The following is a 23,508-nucleotide window of genomic DNA, read 5'->3' on the forward strand; positions in this document are numbered from 1 at the left end:
ACGACGATATTTTGTTGATCCAGACAAAGATTAATGTAGTGATCGTAGCCATAAACAAATGAGTAATGAGCTAGTGCCAATGTGTCATACAGTCATGTTATGGAAGAGGCCAGGAATCCAATGTGTCAGGCAAGCAATTGCCTAGGGATACAATTTGAACCTTACTCTCCGTGAATGTGTAAGCTGATAAGGACTAGGCATTGCAACTTTGGATTGTTCTTCTTTTTTGTCTGAAGGTCGACACCGCCATCACACACCATTACCACACCAGCTTTCAAACCCCTTTACGTATGAGTATTTGAATTATCCATTGTTCATCGGGAGATGTTATATACATTTGAAAGCATTTGATGAAACAATGTCAATCTCTCTTTGCTAGCACCCTCAAATTAGTCAAATGTAACTTTACATCATAATGAAACTTATGTGGTAGTAAATAGTGACTAGTGATGTTGCAATTGAAATTTGAACTGCAGGTTAAAGAACATCATATTACAGAAACCATTCGTAATGCGAAGCTTCCATTGCACTATGAATAAAAAAGATGTACATATTGGAATCGCCCACACCACTAGCTCTGCAAGGCACCATATAGATTGCAACAACAAAACTCCGTCACAATTTCTATGCAACTCCTTGACCTACTATAGAAGAGGGGCTAGCAAAACCACAAGACAACTAGCCCCAACTAAATAAAACGATATTTCTATTTGACATTGACCTCAATCTTCCTCTCTCTCGACCTATTCTTCCTTTATCATCAATTTCTTCCAATCACTCACTACAACTCACAAATTTAATTTATCCTCGAGCTGTTCCTCCTTCCCCACCACTTCTTTTTTGCCCTATCAACAGTACCCTCTTCATTTCCAAGCTTAGTCAACACCACCTTTGTCTCCCGAAGTCTTGCACCATAATCCTTCTTCCAAGCCTCAAACATCTGCTTCAACCTTCTAAGCTCTCGGTCTGGATTCAGACTTGCTTCAACTTGACCAGATTTTACCTCCACCAAGAACTTGGCGTCATCACCAAATACTTGACTCCTCTGGTCAAATTCTTCAGTCAACCGGCTTATAACACTCAAACCGGCACTCATGGGTCTTCCCCCATTGCTATCTTGGCCTTTATGGTTGCTTCCTGTATCCCAACTGTAGTCGCGATCATCACTTGCATTGACCGATGCATCAGAATTTCTCTCAGAATCATCAATGGCAAGGCTCTTCTTGGCAATTGAGAGGCTGGATTGCAGGGATCTCATTTGTTTCTGCCATACTTCTTCCATGGATTTCATTTTCAGCTCATATTCAGACCAGCGGTTCTCATACTGTTGGAGGCGTTGGTGGAGAATGTCGTTCTCCTCTTCCTTCTCTCTCAAGGCAGCTTCAGCCTTAAGAACACGACGTTGTAATTCAGCTAGAAAAGATGATTTGACCAGCACCTCATCTGACTCGTTCGCCTGTTTGAGATTCTAATTGTTAATTATTCTCGGCATGAATGCGTGACAACCTTGTGCATTTGCGCACACAAGTACCACACATGCTCAAAAATTATTTAAGGCCATTGTCACAAAAGATACAGAAAAAACTTGTCTAGTTGTCGGCCAAATTTTCATGTGATTCTATATCTAGTAAAAATTTCCAGACCAGTAATTGGCCCTGAGGAGTGCTATTGTGAGCTTAATCTGAGAACAGACACAATAGAGTGCAAATGACAGCCATACAAGTTCAGGGGTCATACTGATGATCAGACAAAGGATATAGTGAAGGTGCAAAGGCCATAATGCACTAATGAGGAAGCTAGAAGAGTCAAGGAATACCTTTGTGCTCCCAGGTTTCATTAATCCTATACCTCCTGAGCATCTTCTGACAAACCAGCCACGATAAACTGCAAAGATAGCTTAGACAATCAAACAAACGAAACTAATTTGGGTAGACATTGACATAAAATATAGCCACAAGTTTCAGGTTAAATGTTTTTACTTTGGTTAATAAGATCAAAAAGCAGTTGCTACCATCCTTATGTGAAAATTAGCTACAAGTTCTTTGATTCTGAATACAATCATAATGTATGTCTATCTGTTTTATAACTTTTATTAGGTTCCAGGGTTTAGGGACAAGGCTTAATATACCTGATTGTATCACGATTGATGCATCACAAATGTTAATGAATTTCTTCCTTGCAATCCTGCTTTTCATCAGCTTTTGTATGAATACAGCAGCTCTATGCCTCTGTAGTAAAACTGCATACTCCTTTCTCGTTTTCTCTCCCCTTACAACTGAATGAAGTAATTGAAATTATATATCAAATATCCCAGTTTGCTTCCTGGCAAAAATATGATATGATTCACCAAAATAGATAGGAGCAAGTCAATACAGGATTGAAGCGTGGTGATTCCTCTTCTCAGCTCCTTAAGGTAACATCGAGCTTGGTGTCCTCTAAAGCAGCTTTGAACGCGTAAAATACCATGGAGTGTACGATTTCTGGTATCCTCAAGCACCCCAATCTGCACCGGATTTTTTTACCACATTTCAATCAGACACTTATAAATGATATTGAATCCGTCTTCACAAAAGCTGGCACCAAACCAAGACAGTAAAACACAACATATTTTTCACTTTCCCCAAAAAGAAGCACAAATACATAAATTTACCTGTCCAGTACGGAAAAACAATTTTGTATAGCCCACTTGATACATCTCTGGTAATATATTGAACTGATGAAGAATAGCAACTGAAACACTAAGTGGCTCCTGTGATGCAACATTCTCCAGCAGAAGAAAACCATATCTATACAAGATTTAATAACACAGACCAACAATAATTAGACGCTGGAGAGAGGTATAAAGTATCTGAGAGCTGAAACAAGTGAGGTTATCTTTTGTTACCTTCTTGCAAACTTCTGGTGAGACATTCTGGTAGGAAAGCCAGATCTCGATATTCGAACCACTTCAAGGACTCCACAACATCTTAGTTGCTGCAGGACAAGTCCTTGCTCATATATTCCTGGAGATTGACTATTGTTGGGCTTGATACAACGTATGAAATGTGGAGTGGTGTTCTCAAGACGTTTCATCAGTAGGAACAATTGGCTCTAAACACCAACACAAATAAGTGAATCAAAAAATACAATAGCCAAATAACCAAACTCATTTATTGAAAGTATTCACTTTTCAAGAATGTGACATATATACAGGACAGATAGTATACATGATCATGTTACCACCCAAAGTCATTTATTGAAAGGATTCACTTTTCAAGAATGTGACATATTTAAAGGACAGATAGTATACATGATCATGTTACCACAATCCTGAGAGCCAATAATCATGTTTATTTAGCAATCATGTACAGAAATCTAAAAAAATGAAAAGCAGCATACCTTAAATTTTGTTGCAACACTCAGCTTCTGGGAGTCTGCTCCACCTAATTTATGCAAGGGGCCAACTACAGGCTTCTCAGATCGATTGAGCATACTAGATGCAAATATCTGAGGAAGGTGGCATGAGCATGAGGAAAGAAGCTGAATGGAATCCAAATGCAGCAAGTCTCTATTCTTCTCCAAAAAACCTGTTGTGTCATATGTAACCTGAGTGGAAGAAGGGGGACTGTTAGGACCCGAGCCTACTTAGGTGGTAAAGGATGGTCTAGACAGGCTTTGGGTTCAAAATCTGACAGCTCAAGAGAATGTTTTGATGTATTCTGACATGAGCCCTGTGCGTGTTCAGTTCTAACTATAATCAACATAAAAGTCCTGTAGCAAAAGACAAGAATAAATAACACTGGAAATGAACTAATCACAAGGAGTACCTCTCCAGCATAATGACTGACAGTAAAGGCTTTGTCTCGTTCTCCTCTAAAAGAAGAATTAGAACTCAGATGTTGCTTAAGCTTGTTGGCGAAGGTCAAATCACTACCATTTGGGAAAGTGGACTCTTCATCTAAGAGGGACAGTAATCCCAACGGTCTCTGCATTTTATATTGTAAGAAGTTTCAGAGAAATGGATACTGTAAAATTTAGCTTCAAGCACTAGACTTCATAGTTAAATAAGGGACAATCATAGAGAAGGAATAAGTACAGTGACTTAACGTACAAGCTTCACAAACCAGCAAAATAAGAGGTGCTCATCAGTTTATGCTTCAATAAATACTTGACTAACAATTTGGACATGCCTAATCGCAATATATTAGGTCATCTTACATATGAAGAATTAATTAGGAATCTTTCTGCACAATAAAATCCTCAACCATGCACGAAAATCTTGATTATTATGTTATCTTTCAAGATGTCAATCAATTACTTCCTTCGAGTGCAATTATAGATATCATGAACAACTATGAACATATAAATTATGTCAAACTTCTATATGAGGCCACAAGCGATTATGAAGTACGAAATATAACTTTTATACAGTCACGAAGTTAACAAGTTACCGTACAGTACAAATTATGAAATGCATATACTTAAGCTGATCATTGACAAGTTCACTACCTTTTCAAAAAGGCCAAGGCAATCTTGGTTGTCTTCAAATTCAACTCTTGTCCAATCAATGCCATCCTGGATATATTCCTAAAAAAGAAAATAGCAGCCAACATATAAGTCTCTGCTCTCATAAAGCTCTCCATTCAATTAATTTGTTCAAGGTCTAAATACAGAGCAATAACTCAGGAATTGGTTAAGAATTTGGTTCACACAAGGCAAGCACAGTCTCTTTCATCATTGGCTAAACACCAAATCTTTGGTCCTTCCTTCACCTCATTATTATAGTTTTCTTAACAGATAAGCAGAAAAGTATCACAGACGTTTCCATGTAATGAACTAACATGATACACAGAAGTAGGACTAAGTCTCTATAGATAAGCAGAAAAGAATCACAGGCGTTTCCATGTAATGAACTAACATGATAAGTGGGACTAAGCTCTGTCTCTACCAGTTATACTGATGAAAAGGAAATATGGAAGATTACCTCCTGCTCTAGTTTGAACAAGTGGCGATTGAAGTGCTGCTGCAATCTCTCATTTGCATAATTAATGCAGAATTGTTCAAAACTATTTCTCTACAGAAAAAGACAAATGTAAAGTTATAAACACTTTTGCAAAATACTGACAGAGTTCCAATGAAAGTTTAGATGAAACGTACATCAAAGGATTCAAAACCATAGATATCCAGAATGCTAATAGATCTGCCAGTACGCCGCTTTCCTACTGCAAGTGATTTGTTAATTTGTTCAACCAACCACTCAAACAAACATGCATAGATCGACTTTGCCAAAGCATCTCTCGTATCGACAGCCTGAAAGATGCAAAAACATGTTAAGGATGGCCGGATATCAATCAATTTTGTTGGGCTTTATTTCCATTTATAACCTATTCAACACCAAATGGAACCACCCAGTGGAAACTGAACCAAACTACTTTGAATCTGCTGATGTGTTAATCATCTAAATGCATATCAGATGAATTATATTTTCATTTCTTACCTGTGATAGTGTTAGCTTTTGGACAATATTGTCATTACCAACCCGCATTTTGCGAGTTGATAAAGCAAGCGTAAGCTCCTCCGGGCTACATCCAACCAATTTAGCAACAGTAAACAGACCTGGAGATGAAATTTGCGTCTTTTAGAACACAAAACTCAGGAAAATAAAAAAGGGCAGTGAACTATAAGGGTAAACTTAAACACTCTAAAATATTACAGCCCATTCAGTAAAGCTGAATGATCCCAAAATATATGTTCGACTTAGAGACTTACTCTCACTACTAAGATTTCAACATTGTGATTCTGGAGATCCTACAAGATCCAAGGACCAAAGTTCTTTTTCCCATTTGGAGACCAGCACATGACAATTTAAAATTGTTAACTTATACACTGGGGAGGGAACTAACAAATGGATTTCATGCATATAAATAATTCACAGTCCCCCAAAGAGAAGGTTGAGAACTATCAGACATACAAAGATAGCTCAATATTCTTCATAACAGGATGCATGTTCGATATGATTTGTAAATCACAATGCTTCATGGCAAACACCACTTGTAAAAAACATAGTATAACTATCATATAGATTCTCTCTTTTTTTCAGTCTATCATCAACAGTGTGTTACCTTCATCTGCCACAGCTTCCACATGATTTTCATTATCAATCACACTAAATGAGATGTTTCCCAGCCACAAGACTGCAGCAAGCATTGCAAAGACACTTTCTTGGTCTTCCTTGTTAATATGGACAACATCTAGAGCTTCCTGAAAATAGTGAGTTCACATGCATGTAAATACACATTCCTAGTCATATATCTTTATGAATGCACAGGAAGAGATGATCTGTTGAATTAAAAATGAAAACCTACCTTGACCACACGAAATTCTTCGGCATCATCAACTCCAGTAATGGAATAACAATTGCTTTGCTGCAGATATTTGTACTCATCTGCACTCTTCAAGTTCAGCATCTCTGTCACATGCAATCAAGGGAACAAAAAATGAAAATGGTATTGGAAAAGAACATAATTTGGCAATAAAAATAGTTGAACTTTTAAATCCAGCCAATACACAAAAAATACTGTGCATTAGCTATAAATACACACATTAGGTTATAAGCATGCATCTACAAGTTGTGCAGGTGTGCTAGGTGTTTGTGATTGTCGTAAGTATTTAGCTGAACCTATAATAGAAGACACAATAAATTGGTTTGAGGGCAACATGGATTATAACAATCAAAATATAAGGTATTGGACAATATACTAAGTCGTGTTGAAACATATAAAACTGCTAGCAAAGATAAGTGCCAATAATAACCTCTAAGAGCAGGTGGAGCTCCAGCACACAGCTGATAAAATATATGGTATGACCTTTCTCCCTCAGTGCATTGGACGACTCTAGACTGTTCAAAAAATTCAATCTATCAATGATTTGTATAAAAAATTAAACAGATCAGAATCAAAGACCAGAGGGAGGAATAATTACCTTTTCAAGCAAAACTGTCACATACAGCGGCAGCAGACAAAAGAACAAGTCAGATTAAACATCTGTTTATGTATGTATGTATGTAAGCAAATACAACTTCACCCAGGAACTCCAGAAGTACAAGTGAACTTACAAGTTTGAATGTTGGCACCAGATATCTTTCCAGTTTCACTAAAGTGGATTTCAATCAATTTTCCCTGCATTATATGTTCTCAGAGTTACACTACATCAAGGGACATCCTTGTATCTTTAGTTGATTCTTTTAATGTTAAAATTAAAAGAGCAAAAGAATGAAGCAAACGGGGATAAAATAGGAATAGTTGAAGGAGATTGTTAGTAGATGATTAATGGATGCAAATATAATTATAAATAAAAGAGACAGCATTAATGAGAAAAAATGGGAGGCTTACAAAGCGACTTGAGTTGTCATTTCTTAATGTTTTTGCATTACCAAAGGCTTCTAGTATCGGATTAGTTTTCAATATTTCATGTTCTATTCCACTTCCACCTCCAAGTGCGGCCAAATATTGCATTGCTATCTTTGCAGTTTCAGTTTTTCCTGCTCCACTTTCCCCACTGGACGTACAAGAAAAATAAAAGATAAGGTCTCAATGTTAAAAGCAGAAGAAAATTATAAAACACCTAAATTCAAATAAAGCATTCGTTATGGACACAGAAATCCCATGCCATCAAGTGTTACTTTATAAAATGAAAAAAATGGAATTACTTAGATTAAGAAGAGTTAATTTTCATATGAGACAGTGATCTGGACAATGGAAGGGTTGCTAGATAGATGTTTTAATAAGAAAATAGAATGAAAATAGTTTTTTTGTTCTTTTTACACTTGTCAATACAGATGTGGAAAGCAGTAACTAAAACGATCCACAAAATTCTGTCTTAAAAGGCGGTGATTGAACCAGATTATTCATCTTGACAACTGTAAGTGTATGAGTTGTGAGTCATGCTCACATGACCGAGAAGGCAACAGTGATTCATTCAATAATTTAAAGATCGGATTCAATTCATACAGATGTGGACATTAAGCAAGTGAGATAGGTCATTAAAAAGACATAGAATTGACATCCAAAAGTGCAATTATAAATTAAATTGACGTAAGAAATGCAAGTCATATTTTACTGACCTTATAATTATCGATTGATTTACTTCATCTGAAAGGGGGAAAAAAAAGGTTAGAATATACAGATTAACAGCATCTCAAATATATGGTTTGAACTGCTGAAAAATTCAATTATGTAAATTATGGTATAGAAAAGCCACCTCGAACCATTTCTCGGATGGCTGTGTCTGTGATGGCATATACATGTGGACTATCAACAGCTTTACGCTTATATGCTTCAATGTATTCATTCCCATATAAACAAACTTTCTTAAAGGGGTTGATAGCAACCAACACTGGTCCCGCTTTTGTCTGAAATCAACCATTATACCCAATAAGACATTACTTAAAAGGTGACAAGTTCAGAAGAGGAGTTCAAATTAAACTGAAATCCAAGCTAAACACGTACATAAATCATATCTCGATTGTATCTATACTGAAGATTGTACAGCACTGATGGTTCGTTTAAGTAACTAAGTTGCATGAGATCATCCACACCATCAAGGATATCAGGATTTGCTGGAACCAAATCTTCAGTTTTTACCTTTATAACCTACATGTGAAACAAAATTGAAATCACTTACTACACCAAACTGTAATCATAACATCATATATCCATACTTATGAAAAGGTCACATACCTTCTCGTTAGGCAGTGATATAACAGTTTCAGTGACTGAAGTTGACAATATTTTCCCCAGTTCCCAATTCCCATTTGGAAGCTGGTACCAAGATTGTAGCTTCTGAAATAAGAACAGCTAACGTGTAAGAAATATTAATATATACTAATAGGCAGTAAATTAAATCAACTTAAAACAATCATCAGATAACTACACTGGATATCTGGTAATCCTAAGGCTTTATCTGCTGCCCAAAGAAGCAGAATAGATATATAGATGCATTTTCAGGGACACCGAAAAGTATTGAAGTAAGACTAACAAGTGTAGCATGTATAATCATGCAGCACACTTGCATGTACATGATTGTGTATGTGAAATATGAATACATTAAACAATATATGCAAGCTAACCAGAGCAAAGAGCAAAATAAACATCCTGATTTGCAGCAATCCAGAAATCCTCAATATTTTTTTTGATCTACCAAGAAAACTTAGGTTCATATTTTTCAATTGCATAATTAAATACCTTCTTCCCAGCATATGACGTGGTGTCACCCCACCGACGTTCTGTGCGAAATGAAGATATTGAGGGTAAAGGTGGAGTTACAGAATCCAGGTCCTCATCAACACTTGACTGCCTGTCTTCAGTGGAGACAGTGTTGCCGGTATATGGTGAATCATCAACTACTTGGTCCATGTCACCAAGAGGCCCCCCGGGACTACCTTCAGCAATGCTATCCTTTAGTTCACCATTTTCTGGAATACTGGAGGAGATGATATTACTATTTCTGAAATTATCGTCATCTCCAAATCGATCAGAAGCCGGTGCGCCTGAGAACCTAAAATCACCAGGCAATGATTTGATTGACTGGAAGGAAGGTGTGGACCTAGATTTCTGTGACATTTTCCCCAAAGAGCTTTTGCAACCTAGAAGATCAAACACCACATAAAAACTGAGATCAAAAGGCTTACTTTTTCAACAAATAAAAGGGATATCCCAAACTTTAACAAAGGCCCCACGGATGAAGAAGTTAATGGCGGGGACCATAATTTCGAGACACAGACTCTGAGACTCTAGTGCTCTTCCCTAATCAGTCACCATTGACATGTTCAAGTCTGTCAATGGTGACTTACAAATCGATACCACGAAACAATCGAGTGCAATCTCATCTTAAACCAACTTTTAAATTCAGAGATGCAATTTTGATAATAGCAGATCTTTTCTCCTCTTCATTGCATTTCATTGGTTGCTGCTGAGAGAATCGAAATAACAAGAGAGAAAAATACAATTGCAACAAAATTCTAGTCAACTCAACCAGGCCGATTTCTTGACCATAATAATAAGAGACCGGAATCAAAATACCAGCAAACTCAGATTACCTACCTACCTTTTTTCTTCATTCGTACACAAAGACAAAATCAAACTCCAAACAACTCAAATCGATCCGCTTACCTCAGAGAAAATGTGAATCCGCCTCCGAGATTTTTGCTTGCTGGAAGCAATCGTCAAATAATGCCCTAAAAGTGTGGTCAGAGCCAGTGTTGAACAAGTTTGAAAAGGTCTTGACCAGGGGAGGAAGAAGTTGAGAGAGAATAATGCGAAGAAACCCTAATAATCTTGAGAGCGAGGCGAGGCTTGCGAAGAGCAATCGAGATGGCGAGTGTGAGTCTGACACTGTACTGGTACGAGAGCTCGGATTCCCAGAAAAGTGAGAAGAGAAAATGGGCGAGAGAGAGAGAGAGCAGAAGCTGGTTGCTTTTTTGGCTCTTCTTTTCTCTGTTTCACCCACATGAATCCATCATACAAAGAGAAAAAATATCGAATTTTTTAAATATTTTTGAATTCATTTCATTTTTATGGTATTTAAATTTCGGGGCTTTGGCACCAACCGAATTTAAAAGTTAAAACCAAGATTTTCAGCGGTTTGTGAAATCCAAAGTGAACTGACGGTGTTGACCCTGTCATCTCGCACAAATGCCAAGCATGTATCCTAAATTTTTTTTTAAAGATTCTGCCTGCGTGTCATTTTTCTGGTCATGATCGATATATAGCAATTCCAATTTTGGGGATGCATGTCCATCCAATTTTGAGGATATCCATCCTTAGCAGATTATCGATCTTCAGTTACTATTTTGCAATTACAATAAGAGGATAATCATTTGTCAGATTATTTAGTAAAATTGTAATTATGAGTTATGCACTGCTTGTTTTTTTTCATGTCTTAAATTTCAATTTTTAGTTCAACAAGTCAAAATATGGTCGAAAATAAAACGAAAGATTAATAGTATATATAGATTCATGTTTTTTCAGTTAAGAGATTAACTCTATATGGTATATATATATTATTGAGCACAACACTAATTAATTCTTATAAAAAAGCAAAAAATTAGAAAATAATAACTCATACTACCTATAGAGTCTTCATTTATAACAATAACCTCTGAGGAGAAAGTTAAGGCTTCAAGAGATAATCGTAACGTGCTTTTAGCTCCATCGCATTGAACAAAATAGAGTATGGGGCTTGCTTGCAAAGCATACAAAGAAAGCAACAAAAATCCTACGATCTTGTTGTTCAAAATCATGTAGCATTGATTGCACGGTCTAATATGAATTTTGTAGAGAAGTTGTTAAATATGCTATAAGTACTCGACGAGGAAACAACAACCAATGTCAACACTGGCATGCAATGAGCAAGTGTGATCACAAAGGATTATGTTTATAAAAGTGTGAAAGAGTCAAAGGTCTATCACTAAAAAAATTGAGACCAATTTATTTTTAGTGATCTTTGATTGCAATGAACAATAAGTATTGTCATGATGAACAAATACATAAAAAGGTACTAGAGTAATTCATGAAAAAGATGGTCTATGCGACACTATATATTGCTAGAATAAGTCTCGTCCCATTCTAAATAAGAATAACCACCCTCTAAATTTCACAATTGGCAAGAGATGAACTGGTGATGAGCTAGAGGTGCACGTACATTTGTTAACCTTCACCCACAAGACCAACCACCTAGCTAGCATGTCTATATCAATTCGTGGAGACTTTTTTTTTTTTTTTTCAATTTCGTTAATTATCTCTCAATACACTATTAGGGGTCATCATTTGGCCCTAAGTCCGCCCGGCCCGTAGGGCTGAAGCCCTACCCGGCTCTTGCATTAGGGCGGGCCGGCCCGACCTGAAAATAGGGTAGGGTATGGGCCATGCAAATGAAGCCCGGCCCGGCCCATTTGAGCCCGCCCAACCTAATAATTTTTTATTTTTTCTATTTTTTGAAATATGTTTATCTTTTTTCTATAACATACAACTTATCTCTTTTTTTGTAATTGATTTCCTAAGCTTTATTTTCTCTAATTTTTGTTTTCATTGTTAAATAACAATTAATTTTGGGAGATTTAGAGACATAGTTAATTGAATATTCGGAGGGCCGGCCCGACCCCGCCCTTTCAACCCTAGCGGCTCGGGCTGTTCGGGCGGGTAAATGTTAGCATATTTAAGCCCCGGCCCTAAATTTTGTTAACTTTGACTAGGCCCGGCCCGACCCGGCCCTAAGTCCTAAAATTTAAGGTAGGACCAGCCCTAGCCCGGCCCATGATGACCCCTATACACTATAATATTTTCTTTACCCAAAAGCATATAAATTTAAGGACAGGAGGGGCAATGTGGTTAATTGGAGAAATGAAAGGGTTGTTAAGTAATTAAGTAGGTATTTGCCAGAAAAGAAATGATTTAATTAGGTGTATATGAAAATAATAAAATAAGTAAATAGAGAGTTGGGAAGATGAGAGAAGGGTCAAAGGAGTTTGTTTGTGGAAGAACGGAAAATGGAGAGAGTAGTAGTGGGATAGGGATCGGACGGCGTGGAAGTGCGCAGGAGAACATGTGATGGATGGCGGCAGGCCAACACCTTTGGAACAAAAAAAGGCAAAAGCCGGCATATGTTAGCTGCATGCGTAAGGTCTGATCGATGCGCTCGGGCTGTCCCCTCTCCCAACTCTGATTGATGCATTCACTATCCCTAATCAAATATATATCCGGATCATCAATTACTTGTTAGCTATCTAGGTTCTATCTTTAAGCAAGATATATATATATATCGTCGGAAAATATATGATCATACACTAATTTGAAAGTGTTCATATATGGCAGAAATGAAATCTATATATGTCCTTGGATGAACGAGAATCCTGTATCTATACGATAATATTTGATTAGAGATGAATTAAAGATAATATTGTCATAGAATCGGGGAATGAAAATAAAAGAGAATGACATACTAATTATGAGAAAGACTTGCGTGGAGCACCCGCACCGCCACGTGGTGCGGCAGACCAATCACTGCTCAGCAGAATGGTCTTTTAGATATTGTACATTTAAAAAGCATGAGCAGTTTCGGAAAATGAAGAAAAAATTCTGATTTTTGATTGGAGGGCCGCACCGCCACGTGGTGCGGCAGCACCTATGCAAGAATTTCTCTACTAATTATATGCATGAATGATGGATGGAGGGTCTGAGCTAGCTCCAAGTGGAAAACAGATTGGGGGATGAGCCTAAAATATAACTTAACTTGTACGTAGGTGTGTGCCAGATCTCTCAGCTCCATTTGTTTGAATTTTCATATAGCTAGCGCTACCTGCATAATTGCATGTGTGGTGGTTAGTGGTCAAACATTTGACCTAGACAACAAGCAGGAATAAGCAGAGCCAGATGATGGCATGTGTCCATATATATATATATATATATATATATACACACGTATAACAGCGTACGAGCAGTAGCTAGATCGATGCAGGAAGGCATATATGTTTCTCGGTCAATTAAATAAGTGATCGGAGACCACACGCATCACCCAATTAATCATTTTCAATTTATTTTATTGGCCATTTTAGCCTTTCAGCAAGGTCAATTAATTTACAAGCTAATATTCCAAAAATTAATGAATAGATCGGACTAGTGAGTAGTGACTACTAGTGAAGGGCATGGGTTAATATCTTAATGAAGATGCATTACATGTTAATTACAGGAAGCTAGCTTAGCATCCTTAATTAATAATGAATCAAACTCATGCGCGCAGTGTCTTAGTCGCCGGCCTTCTAATTCGAGAGAGTGATGGATCATTGTTTGGCATGCACAGATCGTGAGAATGAATGTTAATTAATTTACATCGATCGATGAGATCAGTAGAGACGCGCGTCGTCTAAGTTTGCCTGGCCTGCCACACATCACTCATATATGATATATTCATTCACGTACCCTACCAAGCTACCACGGACCCTTCTTACTTATCATCTTTAATTTAATGTCTTCGATCACAATTAATTATATACGGAGCTTTTTCTCTCTGTCTCTGTCTAGGCCTGCCATGTTCTTCTGTCCATCCGATCTCTTTTCTTTTCTTCTTTCGTTAACGATCAAGCTAGGTTCTAGTGTTGTAGTGTTGCACTACGTATCAATAATATATATTCATGAATTCATGGGTTTCATGCATATTAATTCTATGTAATGTCACATAAATCCGGCCGTTGGGTTGGACCAAACCATAGTAATCTTGTATGTTTATTCTAGTAATCGGAACTAGCTAGCTAGCTAGCTTTATTAATTCATCTTCAATCAAGTACCAAGTAGTAGCTAGCTAGTGGGTGATGGATCAAGACTCCTGTATGGCTCTATGGTTATACTTACAGGAACGTGTACAATATTTACGATCCATCATCAAAGATTGAGAGCTACGTTCTTAGATATTATTCTTCGTGATCCATCTTCTTCAAATGTGCTATAGCTTGATGTGTTTTTCACTGTTAATGACATATATATATATATATATATATATATATATAATGCATACATATAGTGATAGTGATGAGCATGATAGTGACTGGCTGATAGGACCGAACAGAGTACATATATGATCAAGAAATTGAAGTAAAAGAGAGACGAAGGGATCGAGTTTGGCATGGGCACGAGGGATGAGAGAGATCCATGGAGCTGAAACCAAATTAAATCAAACCAAATCCTGTTGGAGGACCTAGCTAGCTAGCCTGCCTTCAATTATTAAAGATTAAAGCTCAAAGAGCAACTAGTGCATGCATTATATATAGCTGTATATGCCCTGCTAACCTGCTTTTTTCATATGGGGGGATCGGAAAAGAAAAGCTATCTAGCTAGAGGTCGACGTCTGCCTTTAAAAGTCATAGCAACTATTTGCCCGGTGCCACCTCCTTAATTTCTCATGAAATTAGCAACTATATCGATCCCCCGCCTGCCCTGCATCGAGTGTGAATGTGTGATAGTTGCATTTATACGAGAGACGTATGTAGCTAGGTGTGTCCATGAATGATCATGAGGATTCAAGATCATTAGATTAGTTAATTAGATTACCATGACTTGATGACTTGAAAGAAGTGGCTTGTGACAGACTCATCAAGTCATCGAGTAGCCTAATCGAAATTGGGCCATATATATCTTGCTTCCATTCTAATTAATCTTCTCTCCATCTCAAGTCTTAGAACAACCACAAACACAAAGGGCCAACAGGAAGATTCCATGCACATAATCCAGCCAGCCTGCCTACTTTAATATTAGTAATATATACCCGGAAAGTTCTAGTTTCTACATACTATTATTGCATGTGACGATTAGTTTCGATCGAGTACATGTACATATTCGTACATATATAAGTATGCATAACTAGAAACTAAAACTAGCTAATATATAGTAGGATTAAATTCTACTTACTACCTTGTACTTTCAAGGGTTCATCAGTTTAGTCCCTGCACTTCTAATTTAATCAGAAAAGTCCTTGCACTCTCCAATTTCATCAAATCGATCCAATCCGTCACTATTCCATCAATTTTCGCTGTTAAAATGCTGACGTGAGACATTCTCACAGGGAAAATTCCCAAACTCCCATCACTAGACAACTCGCCGACGCGTCAGTGTTGTGAATGCAAATGGGTAGTTTGGAAATTTTCCCCGAAAATTGATGGAGTTGTGACGGATTGGATCGATTTGATAAAATTGGAGAATGCAAGGACTTTTCTGATTAAATTAGAAGTGCAGGGACTGAAATGATGAACCCTTGAAAGTACAGGGTAGTAAGCAGAATTTAGTCTTATATAGTATATACCATACCCCAATATAGGTATGTACCATGTAGTAGAAAATATGGAATTGCTTCAGATTTCTAGCTCAACTATATTGGGACTGGGAGGCATAAGCACCTTTGTAGATGAGATGGGCTTCATTACGATTATATTGGTCGTTTTATCTCCTAACCAAGTTAAGAAATGAGTCGTACCACATAATATTCCTTCTTAATTAGTTAATTTCACTGCAAGCAAGAATCTACATGTCACCTGGGATTCCCAAGTGGTTAGATAGTTAACCGTTACTTAGATTTGTGTTAATGAAACAACATTCATAACACATGCATGCAAGAATGTTCCCTCAACATTGTCTTTGCGCATATCAAAGCAACTAAGCTGTACAAATAAGAAAAGAAGCTCCCATACCCTTTTCCTTTGTTCATCCGAGATTAATTAAAATAGGAAGAAGAAAAAAATGAAGAAAGAATCAATCAATTTCTCATCAGCACTAGCCTTATTCATAAATCGACATTCACAACCATTTTTTTGATCAAATGAGTGCATTCATACAGAAGATGTTACAAGCGGTATGAACGATACAAATAGGAGCCACTAATAGGCCACTTACAACAAGAGTCCAACCAAAAGGCCTGAACATAACTTTCTAAAGGAGCTACCAAATCTCCGGTACACCATGAGACAAAAAAATCGTCATTGAATTGTGAAGAAATCAAAATGGGGTCCCTAAATCGGGTTATTCTTGTGTGCTGGTTCATACTTCATATAATAGTGTTGCTGAATCTAGGCCGCTTGCTAGAAGCTAAAAAACATCAACGGATTCAAGAAAGAAGAGGGCCAATTACATTGTTCATATGAACGTGTCTGCCGTGCCAAGGACTTTTACCACTCGTTTCACATGGTCCTCTTCCACACTCCAATAGTCCAATCCCTCGGCTCCAATTCCAATTCCTCCACTGCTTCTTCCCTCTTGATGATACACACTTGTGACGAAGCTCTTACACGCTTTCAGCGTTGGCCTCTCATTGCAAGGACTAGAGGCTTTAAAGAAGACTAGACGGTTTCTATCAGCAAACCTTAACAAACCTCTACTGCTCGACCACACAACTCGTAGTCCCCAATTCCTCTCCCTCAATCACGCCTACGGCTTGTGGCCTGCTGCGAAACGGAGTGAACAAGACATTGTTGTTGGGTTAACTGACTCTGGAATAAGTCCATAAGGTGAAACCTTCAACGACCAAGGTATGACACCGGTAACTGACTCTGGAATAAGGGCTACTTTGGGATTGCTGTAACTTTTTTAAAAAAACTGCTGCTGCTGTATTGTGAAAATAATCAGCTGTGAATTAAAACAGGTTCGTGTTTGGGAGCGGTGCCGCTGGTTTTGTGGCGTACGACAAGTCGTCCGGACTGATGGGATGGGACCAAGTCTGCTAAATGGGCTCTGGAGTTGGACTACCATTTGGATGCTCTTGGGCTTACTATGTGGGCTGGGGTGTTTTTGCCCTAGGCCCATCCTATGTTTTTAGTTGTCTAATTACAATAAATTACTTGTGTTAGGAAACTTTGTACCGGTTTTTAGCCTACAGAATATTGGTATTCTACATCCAAAGAGGAAGAGTTTCTTGATGCACCGCAATTGAGCGCATTGGCTTCGGAAGCTTTTCTGTGCTATTATTCCTAGCTAGAATATTCTAGTTCTGATAGGCTCCTGATTGAGGAGCGGAAATGTTTCAAGTGTTGTACCTGTGCCATTCTGGCCTGCGTTTTGCTATTAATGCAATCATCATTTTACCTAAAAAAATAAAGAATACTTTTAAAAGTGCTGTCAGTACATAAAACAAGTTTAGAGCGTGTTTTAATTGAAAGCAACTTCTAAAGCTGCTTTCAATTAAAACACGCTCTAAACTTGCTTTTAAAATCTGCTGTCAGTGACATGTAATTTTCAATTAAAGCTGCTTTTTATTTATTTACCAAACACAATAAAATTTAAAATTTTAGACAAAAGCTGCTTTTTCTAAAAACGAAACAGTCTCAGACGGGGCCCGAGTCCATAAGGTGAAACCTTCAATGACCAAGGTATGACACCGGTAGCTAGAAGCCTAGAACTAGTCTTCCCAGATGGAAAGCAGTACCAGTCCACTTTTGCATTCTTCATGATGCAGCTTAGTTAATACTCAATAGCAATAACAAGTCTAAATTACAATGTAACAATTGGTCCCGGAAGGTGAAATATTAGATGCCTGGTTTTTAAGACCAGGCATTCTTGGTTACAAGAAGCTAATTATGCTATGCAGTAACAGTAAGATAAATAAATAACAAGAGAATAGGACACAGTCTATGCTGTTGCATGGACGGTCAATGCAACAGTGAGACAGTCCTGAAAGAACAATGCACATAACTAATTCACCATCATGTGACTGAATCCTCCCCAGAATGTGAACGATGCAATAACTTTAATTCAGCATCATGTGATCAAATCCTCCCCCAGCTTGTAGCGAAGGAATCCGGCTCCCTCCAACATTTTGGAGCAACAATTGCAGCCACTTCCTAGTAGTTGGATCTTCCTGGAGATGAGTATGACTGTCAGAATTATTATTAAAATCTTTTTAAAAGTGACAAGAAGAATGAATAAAAGAAATACTTACAACAAGGAAAGTACTAAAAGTAGCATCTCTTAACATATCTGGAAGGCAACTTCTTAAAGCATCACAAGCCCTGCACAACAAAAGAACAAAGAACAAGTTTGTTAGAGCACTAAGAGAAAACTTAAAGGGCATAGGAAAAAAAGAGTCAGTACCTTGGGTTTTCTGACAATCGAAGATAACATCGAATTATATGTTTCAGTAGGCGTGATGAGGGTTGCTCAGCAAGTGCTGCAACCATGTTCCCTAACACTCGACCAACTGCGAAAAACCGCTCTGCTGTTGTACAAATATAATCCAAGCCCATATCATCCAACAAAATCTTTTGAACAATAAATGTGGCAACCTGCCATAACAAGACCATTTGTCAGACAAGTACTTCTGAACCATCCCCATGTAAGAGGGAAGGGGCCTAATACAGTATAATCAGGACACTTTACATGAAATAATCAGGGCACTCAACTGTTTTTGAGAGTTCACTGCCCATTTCCATAGTACGAAGGCACAATGGAATTATTTCTGTTGACAGGAGGAAACTAATAACTTCTGTATCATCAACCTGACAAAAAAAGAACGAAAACAGAAAAAGAAAAGAAACATGTTATGGAATCATAAGAAACTTAAGAACAAAAACTAAGTAACAAGTGCAGAATACTATATCATCATCCATTATCTGTGTCTCTGCATGCCTCCATGCAAGAGGGAGAGACAGAAGACAATGGCATCTAGTCTTAATTAAAAATTTACAAGAAGATTATAGAAGTACTAGTTACATATATTTTGAAAAGAATTAAGCAGCCAAGCCAGTATGCAAAATCAATTCCCAAAACTGGGTGAAAGTTTGACCTAAGAAGGAAATGATCAAGAAGTTATCCAAGAAAAGAGTACCTTGACTAAGGCACCGATGACACCTAAACTTGTAAGCCTCAAGTACTCAAATGGTCTTGACTTGCTCGTTGTATTGAGGAAAGGATACAAATATAAGGGTATATGAGCTGCAACACAAATAACAGCTTATCACTAAATAAGCATAACACATATAACAGCTTATCATGAATAAGCACATTTAAGCACCCATTAAAAGGGGAAGACTGTATACATAACATAAAAGGGATGTATTTGATTCCCACCTAAATATTGGCAGTCATTCAGTGATTAAGTACCTAGATACTATGTCTAGATATTCCCTAATATGTACATCATAATATATCCCTATCCATGCTTCATAAAGAAATAAATCAAACTGTTCAGTATGTAGAAGCTTATTTAGTGGACTGAAAATTTAATGAAAGAGAAAGTTCAAGAAGGTAGGGGCATAAGCCACAATCTTTAAATTCACAAAATGGAGATGTCATAGGGAAAATAACAGCCTGTTTCTTGTCATACATCAATATTCCACCACGTGACAAGTAAGACAACTTGAAACAGATCAAAGGCCAACTTACCATTGAGGAACAGCATCCTTGTATCTGGGTGGGAAGCCACGCACTGGTAGCAAATAGAAGATTTGACAAGAGCATTGTTAGTCAGAAGAACTCATGAACAGTAACTGACAAAAGAAAAATTGATCTTTAAAGTCTATGACTGTCCAATGGCTGTTGCCAGAAAATAACGCTACTAGCAGAATTAGAAGCCCATCCATGTGATCATCACTAAGCTATGAGTCAGAATGAGCTTCTCATTTCAATGAATACAGACAAAACAAGCAAGTCTGATGTAACGATTATAATATAACAAAAATTAGAAACTAGCAAAAGGAAAGAATGTGACCTGAAGAAGAGCAAGAGCATTGCAAACTCGATTTGACTGTGCCGGAGTCAGATTTGGTGGTGACAGAACAGGGTATATTGAAACTATCTCCTGCAAGTATAAATGCAATCCACATAAGGGAACCGCATTAATAAAAAAGAGTAAATAACTGCAGTAAGCATCTAAATCCTAAATCCAAGTTGGTATGTACAGAGCACAGAAGCATGTGCATGGATAACAAATCAACACAATAAATTTCTCAATATGCCACTTCAAGAAACTGTCTGATCTATCTAGCAAAATAATTCATATACATCTTAGACTAACAATTAACCATAAAAAGCTTCCCCAGTGGTATACCTCAGCTATTTCCATATAACAAATTACAAAGAAGTACGTAAAAGGAGCAGCAGTATTAATACACTTATATTTTGCCCAAAGTATTCCTCAGGTGGTTGCAAGGACAGAGGTTCTTAGAGGTTATATGGGCTATAGCCTAGACCAAAAATTTTAAAGACTTTTTCATAATCTATTATTAGCTCACAGGCCAACTATGTCCCAGCCAACTATGTCCCTAGGCAATGCCAAATTGAAACTCTGGCTCTGTCCTTGAGTGGTCGATCTAGGCTTCTAGCTATGTTCAGACCTACGAAACCATGTGAAAATTCAACATGAGACATTTGCACTCAAGGGATATGGAGCTATACTAAAATTCCAATTTAGTAAAGTGCGAGACAAAAATATTATCACTATACTAGTATACCAATTTAAATAACATACCTGTAACAGTGCGGAAATAGTACCAAAAGAATTCCACAACAAAGGAGCCAAATCTTGAAAAAAATCTCTCTTCTATAAATAAAAACAGAAAGAAACACAAGTTACCTGTATGAGTGCAGCAATAGTACCAAAAGATTTCCACACGAAAGGAGCCAAATCTTGAAATAATTCCTTGTTCTAAAAAATAAAACCAAAGACACACAGTTTATATGGCAGCATACCAATGTAGTATATATTAATTGCATTATGACCTAAAGGAAAAAACATAAGTACAAATAAAAGAGGGCTCTGACATGCAATCCATGTAGAATAATTAACTTGAATATCTCGTGAAAAAAAAAAAAATTGTACAATCATAAACATATAACATATATCTGTTGAAAGTATGCGGATTAGTTTACCATAAAACATTTTTAACAAGCTGCTCCAAGTAGTTTAAAAGACCTTATGTAATAAAGAAAATGCTGAAATTCTGCACCTTTCACTGTGTGGATAACAAAGGAACCTTCAATCATTTGGAAAGGATGCCAATTCGATTGACCCATTTATAATCATGTTGTTTTCAGAAAAAACTGACATATGTTTCAAACTAAAAGTCACCCTATACAATGACTCATACAATACATATAAAGATCGAAAAAAGTTTATCATTTTTCGCCAAATAATATTGTTGAAGCATTTTTATTGTGTCAAAATAGGGTGGTAACTTCATGTCGGGTCTGAGTCATGTCATCGTTTTGTGTCAGACATTGCCACCCTTACTTTTGGTAGTTATCTCTATAAACAAACATGGAACAAAGAAAGCATTGACATTAATAAAGATCAACAAAATCCCAAAATACCGAGCAGACTTGACACTTGACTGTTGATATAATAAGTGATAGATCCAAAGCTTGGTGTAGCTCACCTTAGAAAGTTCAAGAAGCGCATTTTCTCGAAGATCTGGATTACTTAGGTCAAGCACCAAGAGCTCCGCTGATGCCATTTTCCGATCCTTGTTTGCTTGAGCTCCAGCAATGCTTGGTGCCGAAACGCTTGGACCTCCATACGGTACATTTATTGAAAGGGACTGGGACCGATTTGCCATTAATTGCAAATCTCCTCACTTCACTTTTTCTCACTACACAAGTCAGGTATCAAGATTTCAGATTGAAGATACAAATTTAATTGGAAGTAATAGGTCAAAACAGAAACATTAGACAAATGGAAATGAAAACGGAAACCAAATATTGAGATTAATATTTACTTGACGTGCCCATTACCAAAAGAGCGACAAACTGTTAATTATGGGCTGTTATGGAACAAAAGTAACAAAATTTAAGTTTGTTTGGCAATCTACAAAACCAAACCAGCTGTGAATGTAGTAACTGGTGCACGATCTTCTCTTTTGGCACACTTGTACAAACAAGAACAAGTTCATAATTTCACAATTTAGCAACATTAGAAATTCCTGCTCACACACAAAGACACATTTTTTTTTTTTTTTTCCAGTGGATGTTTAACATATTGAATATCAATTGATAGGTTTGAATCCCAGAATTGATTGACAATCTGGGTTTCTCTATCACCCCATTATAGCTCAACAGCAGAAAAGATTTGGTCCTTTCCAAAAGATTTGTAATCAAAAGTGATTAGAATTTTTGGAAAATCACCAGGAGCGGCTTAGTTGGTGCTGTGTTGTATTAAAAAAGAGAGAGAGAGGAAGAGTTATGAGCAAGTGACCTAACCAATAACATGCATCAAAACCACCCAGTACAAGAAATTGAACATGAGATGGGCAAATTCAATTCATATAACGAACCAAGTGAGCGAGCATTGAGAATAGATAAAATCGCATCACGCTTTTGTAAAATAAATGCATGGCGAACATGAAAACATAAAGAAGACATAGAATTAAAGTTGAAGGGAAGCAGATCATTTGGTTGCAGGTTCCTCACCTTTGGCGGACTGACTACGGAGACGTCTCTCTCCCTCTTGCTTTTATGTCTCTCTTCGTCGGGCTCGGGTTAAGTTGGCCCACACTTAAAAGCCTCTAGTTTATGATAATTCTTTTTGAGTCAAAGTGCCTCCCGGGCCTTCTGGTTCTGCTTGGTCCATTTACTTCCTCCGTCCTAATTAACCATTAGTAAACTTGTTATTTTCAGTGTTTTCTTTTGACTACATTGACAAGCTCAAAACTGCAACAATTAGTACTCTCAGAACCTCTCACTTGCGATTGAGTCTCTCACCCAAATGATCAATACTGGACAATATATCTCAGTGTTAGGAACAGATGATATTCACAACAAGAATGTTGCATAATTTGGTGATATTAGATAGCAACAGGGCCTTTTGGGTAAAAACAAACTCTGGTGATTCTCTTGGTTGGATAGTCCAAAGCACAAGCTTTAAGAAACCATGCACAAAAAAAGTCTTTACCAATCATGATTATCTGAATTTAAGGTAAATAGAAACTGTTTCTGTGTATGTGTGAAAAAAAAAAAAAAAAAAAAAAAACAGATAAAGATTTCATCTGAATTTAATTCTTGTGGA

The 23,508-nt window shown here is 37.2% G+C and overlaps 2 protein-coding genes across 3 annotated transcripts; both read right to left on the reverse strand.

The window, feature by feature from the left end:
* Nucleotides 1–447: 447 nt before the first annotated feature.
* LOC133708342 (myosin-1-like) lies at nt 448–10,506 on the reverse strand. Its single transcript, XM_062133800.1, has 24 exons — nt 10,149–10,506; nt 9,222–9,622; nt 8,718–8,819; nt 8,487–8,630; nt 8,239–8,389; nt 8,102–8,129; nt 7,371–7,536; nt 7,094–7,157; nt 6,961–6,974; nt 6,793–6,877; nt 6,345–6,448; nt 6,102–6,240; nt 5,477–5,595; nt 5,137–5,289; nt 4,964–5,053; nt 4,489–4,566; nt 3,807–3,965; nt 3,379–3,585; nt 2,885–3,090; nt 2,651–2,786; nt 2,374–2,503; nt 2,129–2,275; nt 1,817–1,884; nt 448–1,456 (listed from the first exon to the last, which is right to left on the reverse strand). The coding sequence occupies exons 2-24, from the start codon at nt 9,597–9,599 to the stop codon at nt 797–799; spliced, it is 3,528 nt and encodes a 1,175-aa protein (XP_061989784.1). The 5' UTR covers nt 9,600–9,622; nt 10,149–10,506; the 3' UTR covers nt 448–796.
* A 7,436-nt stretch (nt 10,507–17,942) lies between these two features.
* LOC133711051 (uncharacterized) lies at nt 17,943–23,058 on the reverse strand. 2 transcript variants are annotated; one of them, XM_062137225.1, is made up of 10 exons: nt 22,914–23,058; nt 21,884–22,096; nt 20,977–21,048; nt 20,218–20,307; nt 19,893–19,935; nt 19,336–19,442; nt 18,911–19,006; nt 18,603–18,793; nt 18,451–18,520; nt 17,943–18,369 (listed from the first exon to the last, which is right to left on the reverse strand). In XM_062137225.1, the coding sequence occupies exons 2-10, from the start codon at nt 22,061–22,063 to the stop codon at nt 18,259–18,261; spliced, it is 960 nt and encodes a 319-aa protein (XP_061993209.1). In that variant the 5' UTR covers nt 22,064–22,096; nt 22,914–23,058; the 3' UTR covers nt 17,943–18,258. The 2 variants fall into 2 exon arrangements, with proteins under 2 accessions (XP_061993209.1, XP_061993208.1); XM_062137224.1 differs by lacking the exon at nt 20,977–21,048 and adding an exon at nt 21,082–21,153 and having other exon boundaries at nt 22,914–23,053.
* Between the last annotated feature and the right edge of the window lie 450 nt (nt 23,059–23,508).

The sequence above is a fragment of the Rosa rugosa genome, chromosome 5 (genome assembly GCF_958449725.1).
Source record: "Rosa rugosa chromosome 5, drRosRugo1.1, whole genome shotgun sequence".
Taxonomy (NCBI): Eukaryota; Viridiplantae; Streptophyta; class Magnoliopsida; order Rosales; family Rosaceae; genus Rosa; species Rosa rugosa.

What these genes read in the sequence shown, in the direction of transcription:
- LOC133711051 (XM_062137225.1), bottom strand. Translation starts at nt 22,063, where the DNA reads ATGGCAAATCGGTCCCAGTCCCTTTCAATAAATGTACCGTATGGAGGT. An exon ending in CGCTTCTTGAACTTTCTAAG is followed by an intron (nt 21,049 to 21,883) that starts GTGAGCTACACC and finishes TTTTATTTATAG; the next exon opens with AAGAGAGATTTTTTTCAAGA. An exon ending in CGATTGTCAGAAAACCCAAG is followed by an intron (nt 18,521 to 18,602) that starts GTACTGACTCTT and finishes TTTGTTGTGCAG; the next exon opens with GGCTTGTGATGCTTTAAGAA.
- LOC133708342 (XM_062133800.1), bottom strand. Translation starts at nt 9,599, where the DNA reads ATGTCACAGAAATCTAGGTCCACACCTTCCTTCCAGTCAATCAAATCA. An exon ending in ATGACAACTCAAGTCGCTTT is followed by an intron (nt 7,158 to 7,370) that starts GTAAGCCTCCCA and finishes CATATAATGCAG; the next exon opens with GGAAAATTGATTGAAATCCA. An exon ending in GTGTTGCAACAAAATTTAAG is followed by an intron (nt 3,091 to 3,378) that starts GTATGCTGCTTT and finishes GTTGGTGTTTAG; the next exon opens with AGCCAATTGTTCCTACTGAT.